The sequence below is a fragment of the Telopea speciosissima genome, chromosome 10 (genome assembly GCF_018873765.1).
Source record: "Telopea speciosissima isolate NSW1024214 ecotype Mountain lineage chromosome 10, Tspe_v1, whole genome shotgun sequence".
Classification (NCBI taxonomy): Eukaryota; Viridiplantae; Streptophyta; class Magnoliopsida; order Proteales; family Proteaceae; genus Telopea; species Telopea speciosissima.
In genome coordinates, this window is record NC_057925.1 from 40,688,052 (window position 1) to 40,708,351 (window position 20,300).

At 38.4% G+C, this 20,300-nt stretch overlaps 2 protein-coding genes across 2 annotated transcripts in view; one reads left to right on the forward strand and one right to left on the reverse strand.

The window, feature by feature from the left end:
- LOC122642597 (DNA-directed RNA polymerase I subunit 1) overlaps positions 1-14,315 on the forward strand; it is a 72,280-nt gene extending 57,965 nt beyond the window's left edge. The window contains exons 19-20 of the mRNA XM_043836112.1: positions 1,051-1,191; positions 13,413-14,315. Coding sequence (XP_043692047.1) covers positions 1,051-1,191; positions 13,413-14,289 — 1,018 coding nt within the window. The 3' untranslated portion in view covers positions 14,290-14,315. The remainder of the gene's footprint in view (positions 1-1,050; positions 1,192-13,412) is intronic.
- On the reverse strand, positions 9,008-9,757 carry LOC122642158 (transcription factor MYB62-like). The gene is made up of 3 exons (XM_043835582.1): positions 9,520-9,757; positions 9,289-9,418; positions 9,008-9,155 (listed from the first exon to the last, which is right to left on the reverse strand). Exons 1-3 carry the CDS (start codon positions 9,683-9,685, stop codon positions 9,008-9,010), a joined length of 444 nt encoding a protein of 147 aa, XP_043691517.1. The 5' UTR covers positions 9,686-9,757.
- Positions 14,316-20,300: the final 5,985 nt, after the last annotated feature.

The window sequence follows — 20,300 nt, forward strand, 5'->3', positions numbered from 1 at the left end:
TCTACCCTATACATCTACCCTATTTTAGGACTTCTAAACACAATGGCAAATGGTGTGTGTTGTTAATCTTGACCATCTACCTTGGGAAATTGTTTCAGTGGTATGCTAATATTCGAGAGTTTTCCCCCGATTGCTCCTTCTTGGCTCACAAGAGATTACTTTACTTTCCAATTTACTGCCCAGAGGAGCTACTAGATTTGATATCACTTGCATGAAGTTGTTTGAACCTCCAGTCCTCCACAATTATTCCCTATGGTCCCTCCCCTTCCTCAATTAAGAGGGGGAGCACTTATTCTGTACACTTTTCAATTAATGATTAATTTTTGATTGTGTTATTCTCTGTACTTTTTGGTTGACTACATTTATTAGCTCTCCTAGCATGTTTGTTATTTTCACTCTCTATTATTGAACTTCATAAATCCCTCAAATTAGAATTGCTATTTGTTTTTAAACCTTTTATTGTTTAAATTGGTATAAGTTTTGATGGTTGGCAAACCATGGACAAAATTGATGGGTGGTAACATCTGTTCTGCCACATGGAAGAGTGATGTGGCAATTCTTGCTGTTTGGATATCAAGCATTTGTCTAAATTGGCCACATGTCAAATTTTGTCCTCAAAATCAATCATTTACCCTCCCATCTAAAATGGCCTACCCGCTTTGTGTATGTTTATGCGCCCACATAGTCTCATGCACCCTATTGATTGTTCTGGATTTTTCTGTGATTTGTTTTGCTACTTGGCAACTCCAGTTAGGCTGAAACTTGACATGTGAGCGGCGGACCTTGGGGTCTACCTATGCATAAAATTTGAGCCCCATTTGATCTACCACATGGCAGATCTAGGCTTGCACCCACCATTTTTGCCCATGGAATGATGTCTACCAAAATAGTTCGTTCGCTTTGAAACATTAAGACTTCAACTGGAAAATTTTAGCCATATGTTCTCCCAGATATACATTAAGTCCCTTGTATGTAGATGAAAGATTCTCTACTAATATGCATGGAGATTCCATTTTTGGATTCACTTTTTTAGTCTTCTTTATTTTTCAGACTCAATACTTTCCATTTTGCTGGGCGAGGAGAAATGAATGTTACTCTGGGAATCCCACGTTTGCAAGAGATTCTGATGAGGGCTTCAGAGAAAATTCAGACTCCTGTTATGACGTGCCCATTACAAAAGGGTAGGACAAGGTGAGTGACTTCTTCTTGTGCCCGTCACTGTTCCTTGTCGTATGCTTGCTAAGGTGGCACACAATGAGTAGTGAGAGTAAGCTGTAAATTTTCTTTTCACGTTGACTTAAATTTTATACCTTTCGCTTTTAGTAATCACACCGAAATAATTTAACCCTTAGAAAATTTATGGGTAGAAAATTTAACAAGTAGAGTTTCGTTCATATTTTTGAACTAGGCTGAGAGCCTGAGACTGAAATTTCATATGAAATAAATTATTACTATGAATTTAAAATTATAGCTTTGTAAGCCTTTAATTTGCATTTTATGGCATGCGAGTGTCTGCAAAGATGAATCTACAGCTTTGTTACAAGCTTCTTCTTATAGTTCTTCAATGTTGATAGAAAGGCTTTGGTAACCCTAGAGATAGGTGACCAACAAAAGGTAGAAAACTAAAACCTTTTGCAGTTGTATGTTGAAGGTTTATGTACAAAGTGCCATGATCTACAATACATATACAACACTTCACCATGATATTCTGAAGCTAGAACAACTTTTGTTTCTGGAACATATAGAATAAGGTACTTCTTGGTATATCATATGATTCCTTTCATTGTAGTGACTAGTGAAGTAGTGATTGCTGATTCTGTTGTTGGGGCTTATCTTGAGATATTTAGTTTTGTGCAACCTGAAGAAATTGTTTTATTATGAAGTTAATAGTCTAGTATTAGGTAACCTGATGAACTGAAAGTCGTTTATTCATTTCAAATGGATCACACCCTTACATGTTAAAGCTTCAGTAGCACTTATTCTGTGGCCCAGTCTGGCCTCTACATGAATGGGATAGATCCTCTAATTCGTGAAATGTCTAAACAATGTAAACTTTCTTTATTAGAAAACAGTACTGAAGTCTATATGACTGAAAAAAATCTATTGTTTTTTTCAATAGTAAGTAAACACTACAGATATATGCGGTATGCACATCCCAAAAGGGGCAGTGAGGGGGAGCACTTTTCATGCTAAAATTTCAAGGGATCTTGACTGGATGAATTGAAAATCATCTGCAGAAGTTCTTTTAAGGCATTCAGATTTGGAGAAGTCATACAAAAGTGGTACTTATGGACAGTTGTACCCAAGAGTTTGTGCCGTTCCAGTATATATCAAGTGTGCGAACTCTTCCGATGCACTTCCCAGGAGTCAAACACTTTACCTCCCTGCTCAGATTCCATGTTCACTACCTTTTCACCTAAAAGCTCAAACTGTTAGGGAAGGGCGCGTAGTTGTATACGTCAACATTTATTTCTTCCCTCTTAGCTTCTCGTTAATTTGTGTACATGTACCACATGGGTGTATGGTTGTCAAATCCCCTGCGATACTCTATTGCTGTTGGGTTTATTTGGTTGATAATGATAGGGGAGTGTCCCTATCATGATGTGTTTGTCGTTCCTTCAGTTTCTTTTGTGGCTTGTCATTAGTATTATATCGTTAGCAGGATTTCTACTAAGACTCAATCAGCTATTAGCTACAAGCTATAAAAAAGGATGATAGCCATGATTGAGTTCATACTGAATCTATCGTGGTTCAGTTCTCCACACTTATTCTCCTTTCATCGACTCCCTCCCTCCCTCTCTCGCTTAATCTTTTTCTTCTTCAAGAATTGTGTAGACTGGTTATTTGTTTTTCTATTGTTCTTTATCTTCAATTTTGTTTTGATGGTCTCTTAAAACACTATCCTTGTGGTTGCAGCAACCTATGTTGCCTTTTTACTACCTAAGGCCCTAGTGATGATGGTATGGAGATAAACTAGGGTCTCTGGATCAACTTCATTCACCTTGCTGTCCATGGAAGCATTCAATCACAGGATTCAAATTTTTTTCTAGAGACTGGCAGCTCTTTTCAGAAGTGTTTTTTTTTAACTGCAAAGAGATCTATTTTCCATCGGACTAGCAGATGTCTCTTATATTTTAGCTCTTTCTCAGCCCCTATGGTGTTGTCCTTCAAACCTGATATGATGCTGATCCAAGTTTCTGATTTTGATTAATTTATCTTCTCCAATTTCTAGAGTGTTGTAACTGAAATTACTTTCAATCAGACCATTGGATCTGATTATAATTTTTGGACATTATTTGTCCATCTAAAGGGACCTTGATATGATACATTCTGAGATCACCCAACTTTCTGGTAGGAAATTTCAAAATCTTCATAGATAACTACTGCAGTGTGATCTTGTTATCAAATTGGGTCAATATTGTGGGGTTTTCTCTTCCCATTCTCATACCATTTGTTTCCAGATTTGGGGATATATCAGTTTGAGTGTCTTTCTGCACCTGGATTTTTTTTTTGGCACCTGGTTATTTGATCTGCTGATTATCTAATTTTACTCACAATGTCTGATCCAAAATCTGCTTCGGACACTGTTAGGCTCAATGGAGTTTCAAATTATCTGTTATGGGCTCAAGGCTGTTAAGGTCCACATTCATGCTAAAGGAAAGATGAAATATCTTACTTCCATAATTCCTCCTGTTGATTCTAAAGACCTATCTGAGGTCAAAGCATATGAGGAATGGATGCTCGGGAGTTCCACTATTCTCATATGGTGGAACAATATGGATCCAACTATTGCAGCAAATGTCACTACTGTCAATGGGTTTGAGATTTACTTAAAGGAACGCTTCTCTCAAGAGAAGAATATATCCCAGATGTTTGTGACCTATATGAATTTTTTTTTTTTTTTAACTTCAAACACGAGGATAGGTCTTTGAACAAGTACCTCATTATGTTAAAGCTTAATATTCGGCATCTTACTACTGATCTGGAACAGTTAAAGCTTTAGTGGACTGAATTTTATGCTGCTAAATTTCTGTCTGGGTTACATCCTGATTATCAATCTTAAGACCCAGTTGCTTACTGGAGAGAGGGTGCCTTCACTCATTTACTCAATGAGACCTCCCATCTTCAGCGTATGATTACTCCTTCCAAAGCTGACATCTCACCCTCTCCTAAGGAAGGTTCTGCATTTATTGCAGGCTGTGGCGAGGTTCTACCTTTTTTTGGCAGAGTCTGTGTCTCATAGGGAGGCTATGGTCGTGGTGGCCATGGTACAGGTGGACAACAAACTGACAGATTGTCCAAACAATGTTCTTTTTGTGGCAAGCCCTACCATATTGTTGACTGTTGAGACATTCTAGGCTAAACATGGTAGACCTGAATGGGCTCAACAATAAGCTAATATAGTTTTGCATGATGGTAATACTGTGAAGGTGTCTATTGGCGATACCATCCTTGCATATTCATCTGGAGCTTCTTTATCAGGTTGTGTTTCAAGATGACTACAATCAAATACTTATAAACGCCTCCCAACAGCTTGAGTCAACCATCGTTACTTCCTCATCCACAACTACTATGGCCTACAAATCTTTGGCTTTTGTTTCGCTCATTGTATGATTCATCAAACGAGTTATTCATGTACACCCAACAAAATGGGGTTGCTGAATGGAAAAAACAGACATTATCTGACATAAAACACTTCTGGTGTGATGTTTTCATTGCTTGTTATTTAATTAATCGAATGCCCTTTCTCTATTTTATTTCTAAAATCTCCCTTATTTTCTTTACCCCCCAAGTTTTTGGTTGTGTTTTGTTCATAATTTGTAACCTCGTGTTGGTAAGTTGTCTCCTAGGGTTGTCAAGTGATTTCTTGGTTACTCTAGAACTCCAGAGGGGTAGTGTTATGATCCCCTTACTCATTAGCAGTATGTCAGTGCTGATGTTACCTTTTTTGAAAATACCCCTTTCCTTTCATACAACTATCTCTTCTCTTGAAATAGATGTTTGCTCACCGTGGACACCTCCTATCCCTATTCTTAAGGCACTTGATGATGCTCGTGTTGCTACATTGTTTACCCAACTGCAGGTGTATCAGTGTAGTCTACTACAACCCCTTTTGCTTCACAGCTCACTAATTTGTCTGAGTACCCTGTTCAAGCTCCTACTTCCTTCTTATCTCCTGCGGACGTAGTAGTTGCTCTACGCAAGGGTACCCGTTCTTGCACTCAGAGATCTAGACTGCTAATTCAATAGAAAATTTTGTTTCTATATCTCACCCTGCATCTCCTTTCGGGCATACCAAGGGTACACCCTTTGGAATGCAAGGAAGTCTACTTGGCTCTGGAAGTGCTAGTTTAAATCTCATTTGTCCGCAATTCTTCGCCTATAAAGGCTTAGCTCGTTGGTAAATTGTTTTTCACTCTAAACTGAAGACTTCTTAACTTACATAACTTTGCTTTCTCATTGTCTACTTATGCCATTTATAAACATCATCATGGAGCTTTATCTCATTCTGGGTAGGAAGTTGCTTTCGAAACGAAATTGGATGCCTTGATTTCTCGACAGGCATGACCTTAGTGGAGTTTCCTCCATGGTGTGCATTGTTGTTGGGTATATCCAATTAAGTACAATTCAGATGGCTCAGTTGAACGGCTCAAGGTCTGTTTGGTTGCGAAGGGTTACTCTAAACTATAGTGTGGATTACTTTGAGACGATCGTACCTGTTGCTTGACTTAATTAGGTACGTGTCTTTTCTCCTTAGCTGTGAATTTAGGCTTGCCTCCATATCAGTTGGATCTGCCTTTTTATATGGTGATCTACTTGAGGAGGCATATATGGAGAAACCTCCATGGTATGTTGCTCAGGGGTAGGATTCTCATAAGTTTGTAAACAAGGCTATTTATGGTTTCAATCAACCACCTAGAGCTTGGTTCAACAAGTTTATTCAATTGTTACTTGGTGTGGATTCTCAAAGTGTTGTTCTAATCACTCTGTATTTTTTCAATGCTGGGACTCTAGAGTGATATTTTTACTGTGTATGTTGATGACATTATCATATCTGGGGATGATGCATCCGGGATTACAGAGGTGAAATCTTATCTGCATAGCATTTTCAGATGAAAGACTTGGTGACTTCGGATATTTTGTTGGTAGTAAAGTGCTACGAAGTAAGAAAGGTATTAGTCTTAGAAAATGGTATTAGTAAGAAAGGTATCATATGTGTTAGACCTCTTGCCTGAGACTGATATGCTTGCTTCTAAACCAATTAGTACTCCTATGGATCCACACTAGAAGTTTTGGACAAGTGATGGCACAGAGGAATTTGATGACAAGCACTAGTATAAGAGATTAGTAGAGATATCATTTACCAAACTATCTCTGACGAGTTTATCTGTTTATGCAATCATCTAAGAAGACTCACTGGGAGGCGGCATGTCGAATCTTGAGATATCTAACGGGGCTCCAGGAAAGGGACTCTTTTATCGACCTCATCGACATATTGATCTATTCGGATCATGGTTCGAGAACTCACGAGATCTCGCCGAGTTTCTCGGTATTTCGAAAAGCCGAGACGAGACCATAGGCGATATTAAAAAGTCCAATATCTCGTCGAGATCTCGGTGAGATATCGGATCTCGGTTTCGGTCTACTTTTTTACCCACTTAACAGTTAAAAAGCCCCCCTAACTCAACAGAACTCGCCATATCTCGACGAGTTCTATCCAAAACCCCTAAAATCCTCTCTTCTTTCCAACTAGAGTTCATTCGCATCCGGAAGCATGAGTATAGATAATAGTAGTGAGCATCAATCGTGGCATTCATCTCACCCTCATTATGACTACGATTATGGCCAGGAGAGCACATATTCTGAATATAGTGCCTATGATCAGTTTGGCCCAATCAACATATGAGTTTGACAATCAAAGCACTGGGTTTGGTTTTAGGCCCATATTCCCAGTCCCATACATGCCTCAATATGACAGTAGCAGTGGATCTCACGCTTCATGGCAACCGTCTCACGCCTCATGGCAACAGCTATACCCTAGGATAGGAGACTTGGCATATTCTGATGACAACTCTTATATGAATGTTGTGGAGCACTATATGCAACAGGCCAGCAACATTATGTCATGGGAAGACTATGTGGCACGGGTGGGAACTGGATATGTGATTCAATCTCAGTTTATGTGATGATAGTTATAACATTGTTAAACAATTTGATGTATCACTTTAACATTTTTAATGCTTATTAAGTTGTTTTACTGTTAATTGAATGTTTTGCTAGCTTTCTATCACCAAATTATGTCATTTATGTGTTGAGCAGGGTATTTTAGTACGTCGTCACCTACCAACTTAGGGTCTGACGTAAAAGTCCTATTTTGACTTTGTTTTTGCAAAATCTGATAAGGCTATTGTGTTTAAATGGCCTAAAATAGGCAGAATACCAAGTTTTAAACCCAAAATAGGTCTGAAACCCATCAAGTTGAGGCTTCGAGTTGAAAAATAAAAATGCACCAACTCACCGAGATCTCGACTTGACTCTGTTTTTGAGCGACCGAGATGGCATCGAGACCCGAGTTTTTGTACCTTGATTCGGATATTTTGATGCTGACTTGGCTGGTTTTGGTGGTAATAGGAGATCTACCACATAGTATTATACATTTATTGTTAGCAATCTTGTCACGTGGAGAAGCAAGAAGCAAACGATTGTTACTAGTTGCAGTACTGAGGCTGAGTATAGGACTATGGCTCATACTGCAACCGGGTTGACGTGGTTGAAGTCACTGCTTCAAGAATTGGGTTTTCCGGTTATTAAAACTATGAAGATGTTTTGTGATAATCAAGCTATATTTACGTTGCCAGTAACCTGGTGTTCAATCAAAGGACCAAACATATTGAAGTCGACTATCACTTTGGGAGGAATGCAGTTAAGAAGAAGTTGATTGTTACTCCATTTGTTTCTTCTATTGATCATTTGGGTGATATGTTTACCAAGTCATGTAGTTGTGCTTTCCGGAAATACTGTTCCAAGCTGGGCATGTGTGATTAATATGCTCCAACTTGAGAGAGAATGGTAAGTTTTGTACACATACTGCAGGGGTATGGTTGTCAAATCCCATGTGGTACTTTATTGCTATTGGGTTTAGTTGGTTGATCACGATAAGGAAAGTGCCCGTATCGTGATGTGTTTGTGGTTCCTTTAGTTTTCTTTGTGGTTTGTAATTCGTGTTGTGTACTTGGCCACCGTTTGATAACGTTACGCGTATTTCTGTTCCGTTTCTCACCAAAAACGTATTTTGGTGTTTTTGTTTGTAGAGTAACATTTCTGGGTTGCAAAATGGTGGTTGATAAACCTGTTACAGGAACGTATCCAGAATACTTTTAGTATTGTAAAGGTGTTTGATAAAACCTGTTTTTGCAACAGTTTTGTAATGTTTACTATGAATTACAGAAATGCCATTAATACTATAATCCATATAAAGTCAATGACTTTAGGACATTAAAAATTATTTCAAATCCATATAAAGTGTATATATCTGTAAGCAATTGGAACAGATGGTTAATCAAGATGAAACTAGTGAATATCAATAACAAGAACTAACACCACTTCCTACTTTTCTAGTGGATAACACAATCTCTAAATTCTAATAATGTATAGAGGACACAGATGTGATCCTTGGCTGCACAAAAGCAATCAATTTGCTATGAGATGTCAAACAAAAGGCTGAGAGTTGTCATTCTCAAATTACTTTAACTAACTATGCTTTAAACGGTTGAATATAAAGGGTCTTAGTGGATTTGAACCACTATCGCTTGAAACATGCTTATGTTCCAAGTGCTCTACCAACTTGAGCTAAAGATCTATCAAATAGAGTTTTGAACATGCTTATGAATAAAAAGGGTCTTAATGCATCTATGAAGATTTTCCAATTACCTTACCTTCAAATCCATGCTGAATCAGGAGGCTATGGTTCTAATTTTTCGCCTTTTTTATTTGTCTTGGGATTGAGCTACCTAGTGCAACTGATGGCATCACGAAACCTTGTGCTATTCTCATCAATCTTAAGATGCCTTGCTTGTTTCTGTACACTTGTTCTCAAGTAGTTCTTGATTTCATTATCAGTTCTTCCTGGTAGATGTTGTGCATTCTTAGACCATCTAGAATTGTCAAATAGACAAAACAGCATGGAAGATGAAGCTGTGATTAGATTGCCAAGATCAGTAATGGAGATACAAACTAATTGATGTTGAGCAGATCATATAGTAATGCTATGGATAATTGAATAAGCACCTGTTACCCCACTTGGAATGGAGTTCAAGAATCACAAGCTGCTCTTCTGGAGTAAGCTTCCCACGCTTCACATCTGGTTTCAAATAATTCAACCATCTTAATCTGCAACTCTTGCCAGTTTTCTTCAATCCTAAAGAAAACAGAAAAATGAATTGATATTAAATCACTCATATTATGAATTATGAATCAAAACAGTTGTATAGCATAACAACTGTTTGTTTGTTTGTTTACCTGAACATCTGGCTAACAGATTCCAACGACCTTCACCATGATGAGTAATGTAATGGATGAGAAGAGTGTCTTCTTCAAGGGTCCATGGCCCCCTTCGTAGCTCAGTATCATCTTCACCATAACTGGATCCACTCTTGGATGGAGAAGACATAGCAGAAACTCTCATTTGAGAGAAACCCACAAACTTAAAAGACAGATTACATATACAAAAGGGCTCAGTATAGTTGAAGCCATACAGCCAACCCAAGATTTATATAGTCCAACAATAAGTTCAAGCACTAGTAAAGAAGGTAACTTTCTTTTCAACACAAGTAGCCTAAGAAAAGTAAAATCCACTGTAGATTTGATTTATTTTCCTCATGTATGATTTATTTTTGCCTCAAAAACCAAATTAAACTAGAATTTTCCAAAAAATGGTTTGGTCTCTTAACACAGCTTTCTATAATTTTATTCAATGCTACCAAGGTCCCGTCTGGATGATTTCTTAATGACGCAGAAGAGTCAAAAGCTCTGATGGCTATTGAAAGAATGATCCTCATTAAAACCTTTGACCAGAAGCTAAGGAATGAGGTTTGATGGAAAAATCATAATCATGGAATCAGAACCTTCGGCATGTGGGACCCCATCAAAGAATGGATTTTGCTCTTTAATTTATAACTTTCTGCCATAGTAATTTAGAACTTAAAAAGAGAATCTCATCTTATCAACTGATCCACTTAAAATGGCCAATAGAGAAACTAAGAAACACAGAAAAAAAGAGTTGAAAAAATTCTTGAAAATGAAATCTTGGTGCTTGGGTGTTGGTTCATTCAAAATCAAGTTTCTTGGGTTTCTAAGATTCTCTACACAGTTCTGGACCCATATATCATAAATTATACAGTAATTCTAAGCATGGGTCTATTGGGTTTGGCTGCCAAAACAGGCTTTGAGAGGGGGGGGGGGACTATAAAAAATAATGGATGAAAGGGTGCAGTGTTATTCCAGGCATTGTATACACTGCTAGAAACCCAAAAAAGTTATTATAATCAAAGTACTAAATCAAGATTTCAGCTTATACTCCAGTGAATATCAAGTATACTCAAGTACTAAATCAAGATCAGTGTGACACACAGAACAAATTCACCACTGATGTGCAATACTCCAGTGAATATCAAGTATATCATCCCTTCAACAAAGACATGATGATGGAATTGGGAGACCAAGAATGGTTAATCCCCATATGAACAAACACAAACACACAAGCATGATTTGTGAAGCAGACCTAACACAGGTTGATAATCCCAATCCTAGAATTAGGAACTTATGAGAATCCGATCTGCTGGAAGGAGTCCAGGAAAACATAAACAGATACGTAAAACTAAACACAGATATCAGAATAAACTGAAATAAACTAGGGAATAGGAGATGAGATATCAAGCACATTCAAGAACAGAGTTCTTCCTGCTACGCATGTATTGTAGCTCATCATCAATTTGTACCAAATTATACTAGTATTTTAGAATTATATATAGACCTTTTATCTGAATACTATTTATTTTGAGCTTTCATTTAGAGCAAATGTACACATGCTGTAGTTAGATTTACACTACATGCTACATGAGGATACGCAAGAATATAAACAATATAGCAGAAGCACTCTCTATACTTGCCATAGAGCTGTTGGGCATAATTATGAGGGGGCTTCTGAGTGCACATGTTGTAGATGGTTCTGTTTTCAGTTAAGAACAATAACAATGACTGCCATGAAAACTCATTGGCTGCAAGAGAATAACTAATATCTATTTGAGACAGGAAAACAAAACCAACAAATTAGGTAACATAGGAATCACAACTCGGGCTTATTCTTGCCATTCTGATGACTCTCTCTTTCTCCCTTTTCCTCCTTATTCACCTGGCTCTAATTTATCTGGCGAGTTTTGTACCATGAGGAGAGAGAATTTTTGCAAAGAGAAAATGGACCACATTCACATCACAGTAAAATTAAGGCAGAAATTGAGGGAACAACAACTATTAAATAAATTTAAGAACACCAGGATGGGTTTAAAAAAAACGAAGAAGGGATTTGGAAGATGACTCTAAGCAATTCTGCAAAAACCCCTCGCCTAATTCTGACTCTAATCGGTTTTTGTTTTCATGAATAGAACACGAGAACGGGTTTAATTATCAAAAAAAAAAAAAAAAAAAATTTAAGGGATTGTGCAGTGAAAAAAAGAAGCAGAAGAAAGCAATAGAACTAATCCTAGATGGTGACGGCGAGTTGTAGGCGGTAGGAGATTTCGAGCGGGCGAGCTTGAGGTTGGAGGAATCAGCGCTGGAACTTGAGAGCTTAAGGTTCTTTTGGAGTCGAGATGGCGAGCTTGAGGTTGGAGGAATCAGCACTGGTGGTGGAGCTTGTGAGAGCTTGAAATTCTGCCAGTTATGGACATTGGTACCATCTGATCTCTCTTCCACAGCGTTTGTCTCCTTCCCTGTGTTTCACCATGGATTTTCTGGAGCTCTCACCCTAGCTGAACATAGAAGAGAGGGGAGAAGGCCGAGAGATAGGTGTTTTCCTTCAATTATCGGGCAACAGTTTTTAACATTGGTACACAAATTGGTAAAAACAACAATACTTGTTTCTACAGAAAAGTTATTGTTGGCATAAATTGTTATAAATTTTGATTTATGGTTACAGAAACACAAGAAACAAAACAGGTTTATCAAACGGTTTTTCTGTGCTATTTGTGTGCTTGGAACACAAATAGCACAGAAACACCAGAAACATAACGTTATCAAACGGTGCCTTGGTAGGGTCCTACGAAGACAATCAGCTATTAGCTACAGGTTATAAATAAAGGGTTATAGGCTTATAGCCTCAATAGAGTTCATACTGAATCTATCTTGGTTCAGTTCTCCACACTTTTTCTTTCATCCCCTTCATCACTCTCTTGATATCTTTCTTTCTTTATCAAGCATTGTGTAAATGGGTTTATTTGTTTCTGTTGTGCTGTACTTCTGAATTCTCATTTTACCCCCCCCTTTTTTTCCCCTCTGTTTTGGCCTCTTAACTAGCCAACACATTTCCTTTATGGCTTTTCCCTTTTTTTTAAAAAAAAAAAATTGGGGTATGTCACTCAATGCTGCTACAGTTGATCATCAATGAACATGACTGAATCATGTCAGGAAGTTTTATCTCATATTTGTTGCTTATTTGTGCTGCCCCCAAGTTCTAGATGCATCCATTCCTAATTCCTCCTTATTTTGTCGCAGTCTATCTCAAAACATTCTAATCTCTGCAAAGCTCATCTTATATCCATGCGATTTTTCCTGATTTCTCATCAGTTTTTATTTAATAAAGTATGAGTTTTTTATTACATTTTATAAAATTTCCCCTTGAGTTTATTAGCCACATGCTTATCCATCCTTCTAAAAGTCTACTGGCAATATCCTCTTCAACCTCTCCCTTGTTGCGGGTAAAATTGCTATTTCAAAATTAACAACTGGGTCCGTAATGTCTCCCGATCATGTGCTGCTAAAACATTGACCGGCCCATGCATATTAAAAATAAGGAAAAAGAAGATGAACAAGCGTGAAAAATTGATAATTTGCTTGTCATTGGAAAAGTTTTAATATTGAATATATGTACTGCTTTTCTGCAACAAAATATAATCATCAGTTGACCTATATGATTCTAGCCGTTTGTTTATGGTCTGTTCCTACTGAGCTTTATGGATCTGGTATGTGATTGTAAAAATTTCTTGTGTATAAAATTAGTTCTCATTCGTCATATTCTTTGCTAATCCGAGAAGTTTGCTATGTGGCCGTCATGTCCAATCATTTTTTATCTTACAGGCGTCCATGCATCGTAGAGAAATAGGTAGTGATTCACAGTGTTAATATTTTTGTTGATGCAGGGATGAAGCTGAGCGTCTAGCTGCAAAGTTCAAAAAGGTATCTGTAGCAGATGTAATTGAGAGCATGGAGGTCTCTGTTATGCCATTTGCTGTCAAAAAACACCAAATCTCCAGTATTTATAAGCTGAAGTTGAAGCTATATCCACCTCTAATTTATCCTCCTTACATGGATATTACAGTAAAAGACTGCATGAAAACCATAAAAAATAAATTTCTCCGGGAATTGGAGGATGCCATTCAAAATCATCTGGACATGCTATCTAAGATTAGTGGCATAAAAAACATTATGCAGACTGCACAATCCACTTCTGCAAAGGAAGCAGGTGAGGATGATCTGGGCAGTACATCTCAGGAAGTAGAGGAAAACAATGTTGGCGGGGGTGATGCTGATGATGATGAAGATGATGATGGTGGTGGTGAGGATCTAGGTGTCGATGCACAGAAAAGAAAACGTCAAGCTACAGATGAGATGGATTATGAGGATGATATGGAAAATGATATCTTGCACATTACTGAACATGATGAAGGGGATCCATCCACTGGCTTTGAAAGCGAAGTTGATCAAGTTGAAGCTGAAGAAGGGAATACTACAACTGGTGAAATTCAGGTATTTGATGCTGATGATGAAACCCCATCAAAAGCTGGATCTGTCTCCAAGTCAAAATCAAGTGCGAAAAAGGAAAAATCAGTAATTGATGGAAAGAATGCCAGTTCAAAACGAAGAAAAAAAGACACTGACAGAGCATTCCATGTGGAAGCTAAGGGATTGGACGTTGAGGTCCATTTTAGATTTACCAACGAACCTCATATTTTATTGGCCCAGGTACTTTTCCAACTGGTCACTCAAAGACATAATGCATGGTTTAACTCAGATTAGCTTTTCTTTCTTCATCACATTTAAGTGCAAGAGTAAGTTCTCCAAACTCTGCATTTGGTTCCTTTCCTCTTTGGAAGCTTAACATATTGCTTTTTTTGACTGGATCTCCGTGGTTCCTGTCATTGGATAATATCGTATTGTGGAGCACTAGAGCAAGTCCTCAGAACCCCCAGCTAAAATCATTACCTGATTTCTTTCATATTTGCTGCTATCCACACTGATTTATCTTCAAATTTGGAATCTTGGATTCTTGCTATATTCTAACTGTTGCTCGGATTGCACTTTCTGCAACAAATTTCTAAACCAAATTGAGTTATAACTTGTGTTTGATAAATTCTTCACATGCTGATTGAAATTAATTTAGACTCTATGCACTAAATATTAATGTAGAAATCAAAGTTCCCATTACTTAACCTTTCTTTTTCTATTTGAAATAGAGGGCTTAATTATTGTTTATAATTTCTTATTTTTTTTACAGCTACCAGGTATTGTAATTCAAAATTCTTAGATAAATCTTGGGTGTACTATTCCCTGTTAATATAGGATGGATAAGATAAATTAGTTCTACAAGTGGGCTGGGACTTTTCAGACATTGGTGTGATTTATTTTTTTCAGAAATTGCATTATCATCAGTGTATTAATTGGGAATTATAAGGAAATTGGATACTAATTTGTTAGGATTCGGGCTAGAGTTTGTGTGAGGACATGCACTAGCTAGAGGTTTAGTATGAGATATTTCTGTTCTAAGGGCTATTTGGGTGTACTGATATTTTTGTTTGCAGGTTTCAAAGGCCAGGGTGGTATTAGGCAAGGTTCGAGAACTCGGTTTTGGATCTGGTTTTGCTCAGGCCAAAAACCGAGTTGGTGCACTTTTTTTTAAAAAAAAAAAATTTGTTTGATGGTTTTGGTGGGTTTTTGACCTAGTTTGGTCTTGAAACTTGGTAGACAGCCTATTTTTGGCTATTTAAACATAATGTTACTATCAGGTTTTCCAAAATCATCAAAGTCCAAATAGGAGTTTGACTTCAGACCCTAGGTTGGTAGGCAAACCTTGGTGCTAATTACTAATAGGCCCTATTCTACACATAATTTAGTAATAGAAAGCAATCAAGCATACAATAAATGTAAAACAACTTCAATAAGTATTAGAAATGTAAAACTGTAAAATGCATCAATCTTAACTTAGACTTCTACAACTCCTCTTTCAATCTCACTTGAATCACTTCTCACTTGTACAGTTCTACATCAAATACTAATACATCATTCCAATTCTATTATGCAAACGAGTGTCGTGCTGGACCAAAACCTCGACACATCTTTTGACTCTACTGAAGCACGTTAGGCTCTGTTTGTGACACACAAGCTTCCCATGTCATAGTGCTGGTGCTGAAGAATCACACATACTCTTCCACACAATACATAAAAGTGGAGTCATTAATAAACTGAAGGGTACCCTATCTTAGGGTATGGAAGAGGCGGTTGCGATGAGATCGATCCACTACTACTGCCACTAGGTTGTCGAACTACCATCTGCATGTATGGTTGGGTTGGGACTGTGAATATGTCGTCCACAGAACCTGACCCAGTGCTCTGATTACCTCCATAGTCAAACTCAGATGCGGAGTGTACTGATGATGGATAGCCAAAGTGAGACTGTGACTACAACTGCCCAAATTGACCATAGCCACTATATTCGGAACCAGTGCGCTCCTGGCTATAATCATGGTACTGAGGCTGAGATGCGCACCACAACTTATACTCACTGGTAGTATCTATACCCATGCTTCCAAAACTTTCAAGCATGGTCTTCATAGTCATGTCCATCGACCGTAACTCTTCGGTCTCATCTTGTGCTTGCCACTGTGTGCGACGTGGGCGTCTCTTGTATGTAGCGGGTACCATGGTATTGATTTTGTGTAGCATGAGTGAACTGACTCACCTGTGAAATCCACCGGCTCCGTCTCCAGTTTGTATTGGTATTGCTCGTGCATCCCCTCACCACCACTACCCCCATCGCCGTTAGATGGCGACCCATCTGACTTGTGTTCCTCCTCATCATCTTGGCCAGTTGGTGAGGTGACTCTGAATGTACACTTATACTCCCCTCTTCCTACATATCATCATCCACATCGGTACCCAATGAACTAGCTATGGTGGGGGGTCGGGCCTATCCCAACCTGATCCGATTTTGGTTCACTTTGATCCTTTAAGCATTGGAATAGGGGATCCTCTTTATCACCCTAGCCCTGTTGGAAAATGTCTGCAAGCTCGATCGGTTCTTTATCATTGTTGTCCATTTCTTCACGTATGTGCTGCATCCTTAGTCTCATATTATAGTGCATATACACCAGCTGATCCAATCGTTTGTGACGGAATTGGTTCCCCCTCTTAATGTGTATGAGTGAAAATGTACTCCAGTTGCGCTTGTATCCAGAGGATGAACAAAAAAGTCTGTGAGAGCACTCTGATTGCTCTCTTTCTCAGTGTAGGTGCACCTGAGCCATGCACCCACCAATTGGTTGCATTACAAATATACAATATTAGGAATATATATAAGTATATTAAAAAATTATTAATGTAATGCTAGTAGCCAGTAGTGGCCTACAAGGGTCTAACTTTTGTCTAGCTTCCACTGTAGCTTTTCGACTTAAACTCAAGGATGTATCTCTTAAGTATTTGATCTGTTTTCATTTCAAAGTTCAAATATGCCTTGCATTAGTATTTCCTATTTAGTAATTAGCATGTGTGGGAGACTAGCATCGTAAGTTCTCGAGAAGCGAGGCGCTAAAAGTCCTCAGAAGTGGAGGCAGATTGAGCCAAAGTAGCATCCTCAACTGCATAGGTGTGAGTCATAACTGGTGTGTTTAAGCCTAGTAGAGATAACTTGTGCTCATGAATAAAGTTTTGACTGGGAAAGTTGGATCAGTGGATCCATGCCACGACCAATGATCGTTCATTCTTGGGGCGTTTAGCAAGTAAATCTGAGTGAGATCAAAATAGGATGGAGAAAGGCCTCTTAAGGGAAGCTCAACAAAAGACTTCAAGTGTGACGTACCGTGACAATCAAGGTCTCATGGAGATGGGCTCAAGAGATGGCTAGGTTTGGGATTGGGTGCAAGTGATGTTACAGGATGTCATGTAAAACTGAGTTCGTGCATAACGAAAGCATGGCTCACGTTTCGGGCACCATGTGTGGTTCTGGAAAATGGGATTTAAGGGGACAACATGATTTGCATACTGCAGAGGTGTGGTGGTATGGGACATCATGTCAATCTTGTGTTACAGATTTAGGGTCGACCAGTCTGAGTATCAACAAATAGTCGAATCGTAGGGTAGACACTTAAAAACAACGATGTTTGGGCACAACAGAAACGTGGTGGTATGAGACATCACATCTGACTTGTGTTCAGATATAATGTTGTTGATCTGGGGATAGACACACTTGGGAAGGTGTGGCTCACTTTGGCACCCAAAGTGGTGCAGGACTTGGGAACTTTGATTAGTAGAGGAGTGACTTGGGACATTGAGTCGAATTATATGGAGTTTCTGAGCTTGGAGCATTGATGGGGTACCAATCCAAGAGGGAAACTTCTATGTAATGAGGCACAAATGGCTGAAGGAAGAGTCGATATGGTGTCGAAGCAGGCTTTATTCAGGCAGCGTGGTGCATCTTGTTTGAAGCTATAGGGTCCTTCTACAATAGTTGTGTTACATGGTGAAACTGAATTAGGGAAGAATGAAGGAAGAGGCATTGTGGTGCAGATAGAGATACTGGTAAGTTTGTTATTCAGGCGAGGTGTTGCATCTTATTTGAAGCCGCAAGAGTCCTTTGAGAACAGTTGGATATGTTGGGGAACAAGATCATGTCATTACAAGGAGTAGTTGCTTGATGGGGGTTACCAATTGAAGACATTGGAGTTGAGTGTGGTAGTGTTGACAAGGGCGTCAACAATATTAAGTTGGGGAGAATGTCATGGCCATTCTGTTGGCACAGTTGTGACACTTGAGGAGGCATGCATGTGCGTGCTTGGTAGCTTAATGATGATCTTTAGTGTGGCATGAGGTATGACATGCGAGTACATTGAGGAGAAGTTATTGCCTAGTGATTCCAAAATACAATAATACGATAATTTTAGGGGGATGATGTCTACTTCTTTGAAAAGTGCTGAAGTCATAAGAGCTACCTTGAGGGAAGGTGATGTCAAGGTTCGAAAACTCGGTCTTGACCAGGTCGAGTTTTTCGAGATCTCGGTGAGACAATGTATTTTTTTTTTTTCCCTTTTTTCGGAATAATGTTTCGGTGGGCAAATGGCCATATTTGCTCCGAACTTTATGGGAAGCTTGTTTGAGGCTTAATAAACATATTTAAAGGTTTAAATTGAAGAAGAAAAACGCCCAATTTGGTGTTTTGGATTTGCACTCATGGTTTGCTGTAAAGGATGGACCCTTAATGTTATATTGCCTATTCTACACATTGTTTGAAAATAAAACAAGTAAATTATGCAATAATGGACGAAGACACATAATCTTGAAAAGATTTAGTTAAAGAGTTAAGGTTTCTACTACAAACTACAATACTTACTAGTTACTACAGTAAACAATAAGTCAATAATGCATAACATAAGTACCAACTCCCAATGATAAGTCAATAATACCAACTACCACGTACAGTGAACAATAATACATAAGTCTCCCAAGTCTCAAGTCCCAACAAGTGATTGCCTACTGATATGAACTATGACTGGATCGAGTCCACTTATGGTCCGATGGAGACGACATGCATTGTCCTCTATCTGCATGACATATGAATGCCATGTCATAGTGTTCATGAAGAAACGACAGTAGTCCTCCGCAGCTGCACTATAAATGGTCTATCTACATACTGCATATAACCTATCCTAGGGTATAGTTCACCGTAATGTGAAGAACCAGTCATTGAGCCACTCTCATAAGATCCATACGGATGCATGTACGGCTGGTGGGTTGGGTAGGCGAAGAAATTGTCGACAAAAGCTGATCCAATATGTCCTTGTGACTGTGAGTAGACGTCATAATCATAACTTAGAATGGATGAAGAAGATCCATGCTCCCCAGCGCCAATGGAATGCTAATATGAACTGTTCTCTGAGATGGGGGCTCTCTTCGGTAAAAGATGGGCACACCAATGCCCACTTCCTCTGCTTTCTCCTATACTCATCCCGCCCATAGTGCTGACAAGCTATCAATGTCCATACAATCAATCTACCTCGGCCTATTTGCTCCAAACCGGTTACGATTTCCTCTCGTAGATTGTGGGACGTCCTCCGTGGTCCGATTTGAAGCCTCATATGTGCTTCAATTGCTGTACCGTAAGCTTCCTTTATTTTTCTAATCAAAACAGAATATTTTTTCTTATTTCTCCCTATTTTTTCAATAAAATATTGGCCTAATACTCAAAAAACAAGAATGGTACAGCATTTGAAGCATAGGTGCTTCAATTGCTGTAACCAGAAATTTCCCTTATTTTCTAAACAAAACAGAATATTTTTCTTATAGCTGATGTGTTACATGTCCCTTCCATATCCAAACCTCTTCTGTCTGTTAATAGATTGTTACTGATAATGATGCATTTTTGAATTTCATCCATCTTTAGTCCGAATAGTGGCGGTCTATAAACCTTCAAATCTCACTTGTAGTTTGTGAATTGACAACCAATAATTTACCTTCTTTGAATAATTCCTTGAATAAAATCTTGTCTTACTTTTTGTCAGGATGGAATGATATTAAGTAATCTTTAGTGAAACCTTTTCCATAGTTTGTTTCCATTAGAACTTTTTATTTTCTTGCGTGTGTGAGACCTTCCCCTACTCCCTCCCCTGTTTGGACACTATTATTTCATTATTTTCAGAGATGATTATTCTAAATTCATATGGTTCTACCCCATGATTCGCAAATCGAGGTTTTTGGAATTTTACAGAATTTTCAAAGCTTGTAGAACGCCAATTTGATCGTAAAATCAAATCTGTCCAAGC

Coding starts and splice junctions, on each gene's coding strand:
- LOC122642158 (XM_043835582.1), bottom strand. CDS start 9,685: ATGAGAGTTTCTGCTATGTCTTCTCCATCCAAGAGTGGATCCAGTTAT. Junction 9,419..9,519: donor TCTGTTAGCCAGATGTTCAG/GTAAACAAACAA, acceptor TGTTTTCTTTAG/GATTGAAGAAAACTGGCAAG. Junction 9,156..9,288: donor CATTCCAAGTGGGGTAACAG/GTGCTTATTCAA, acceptor TGACAATTCTAG/ATGGTCTAAGAATGCACAAC.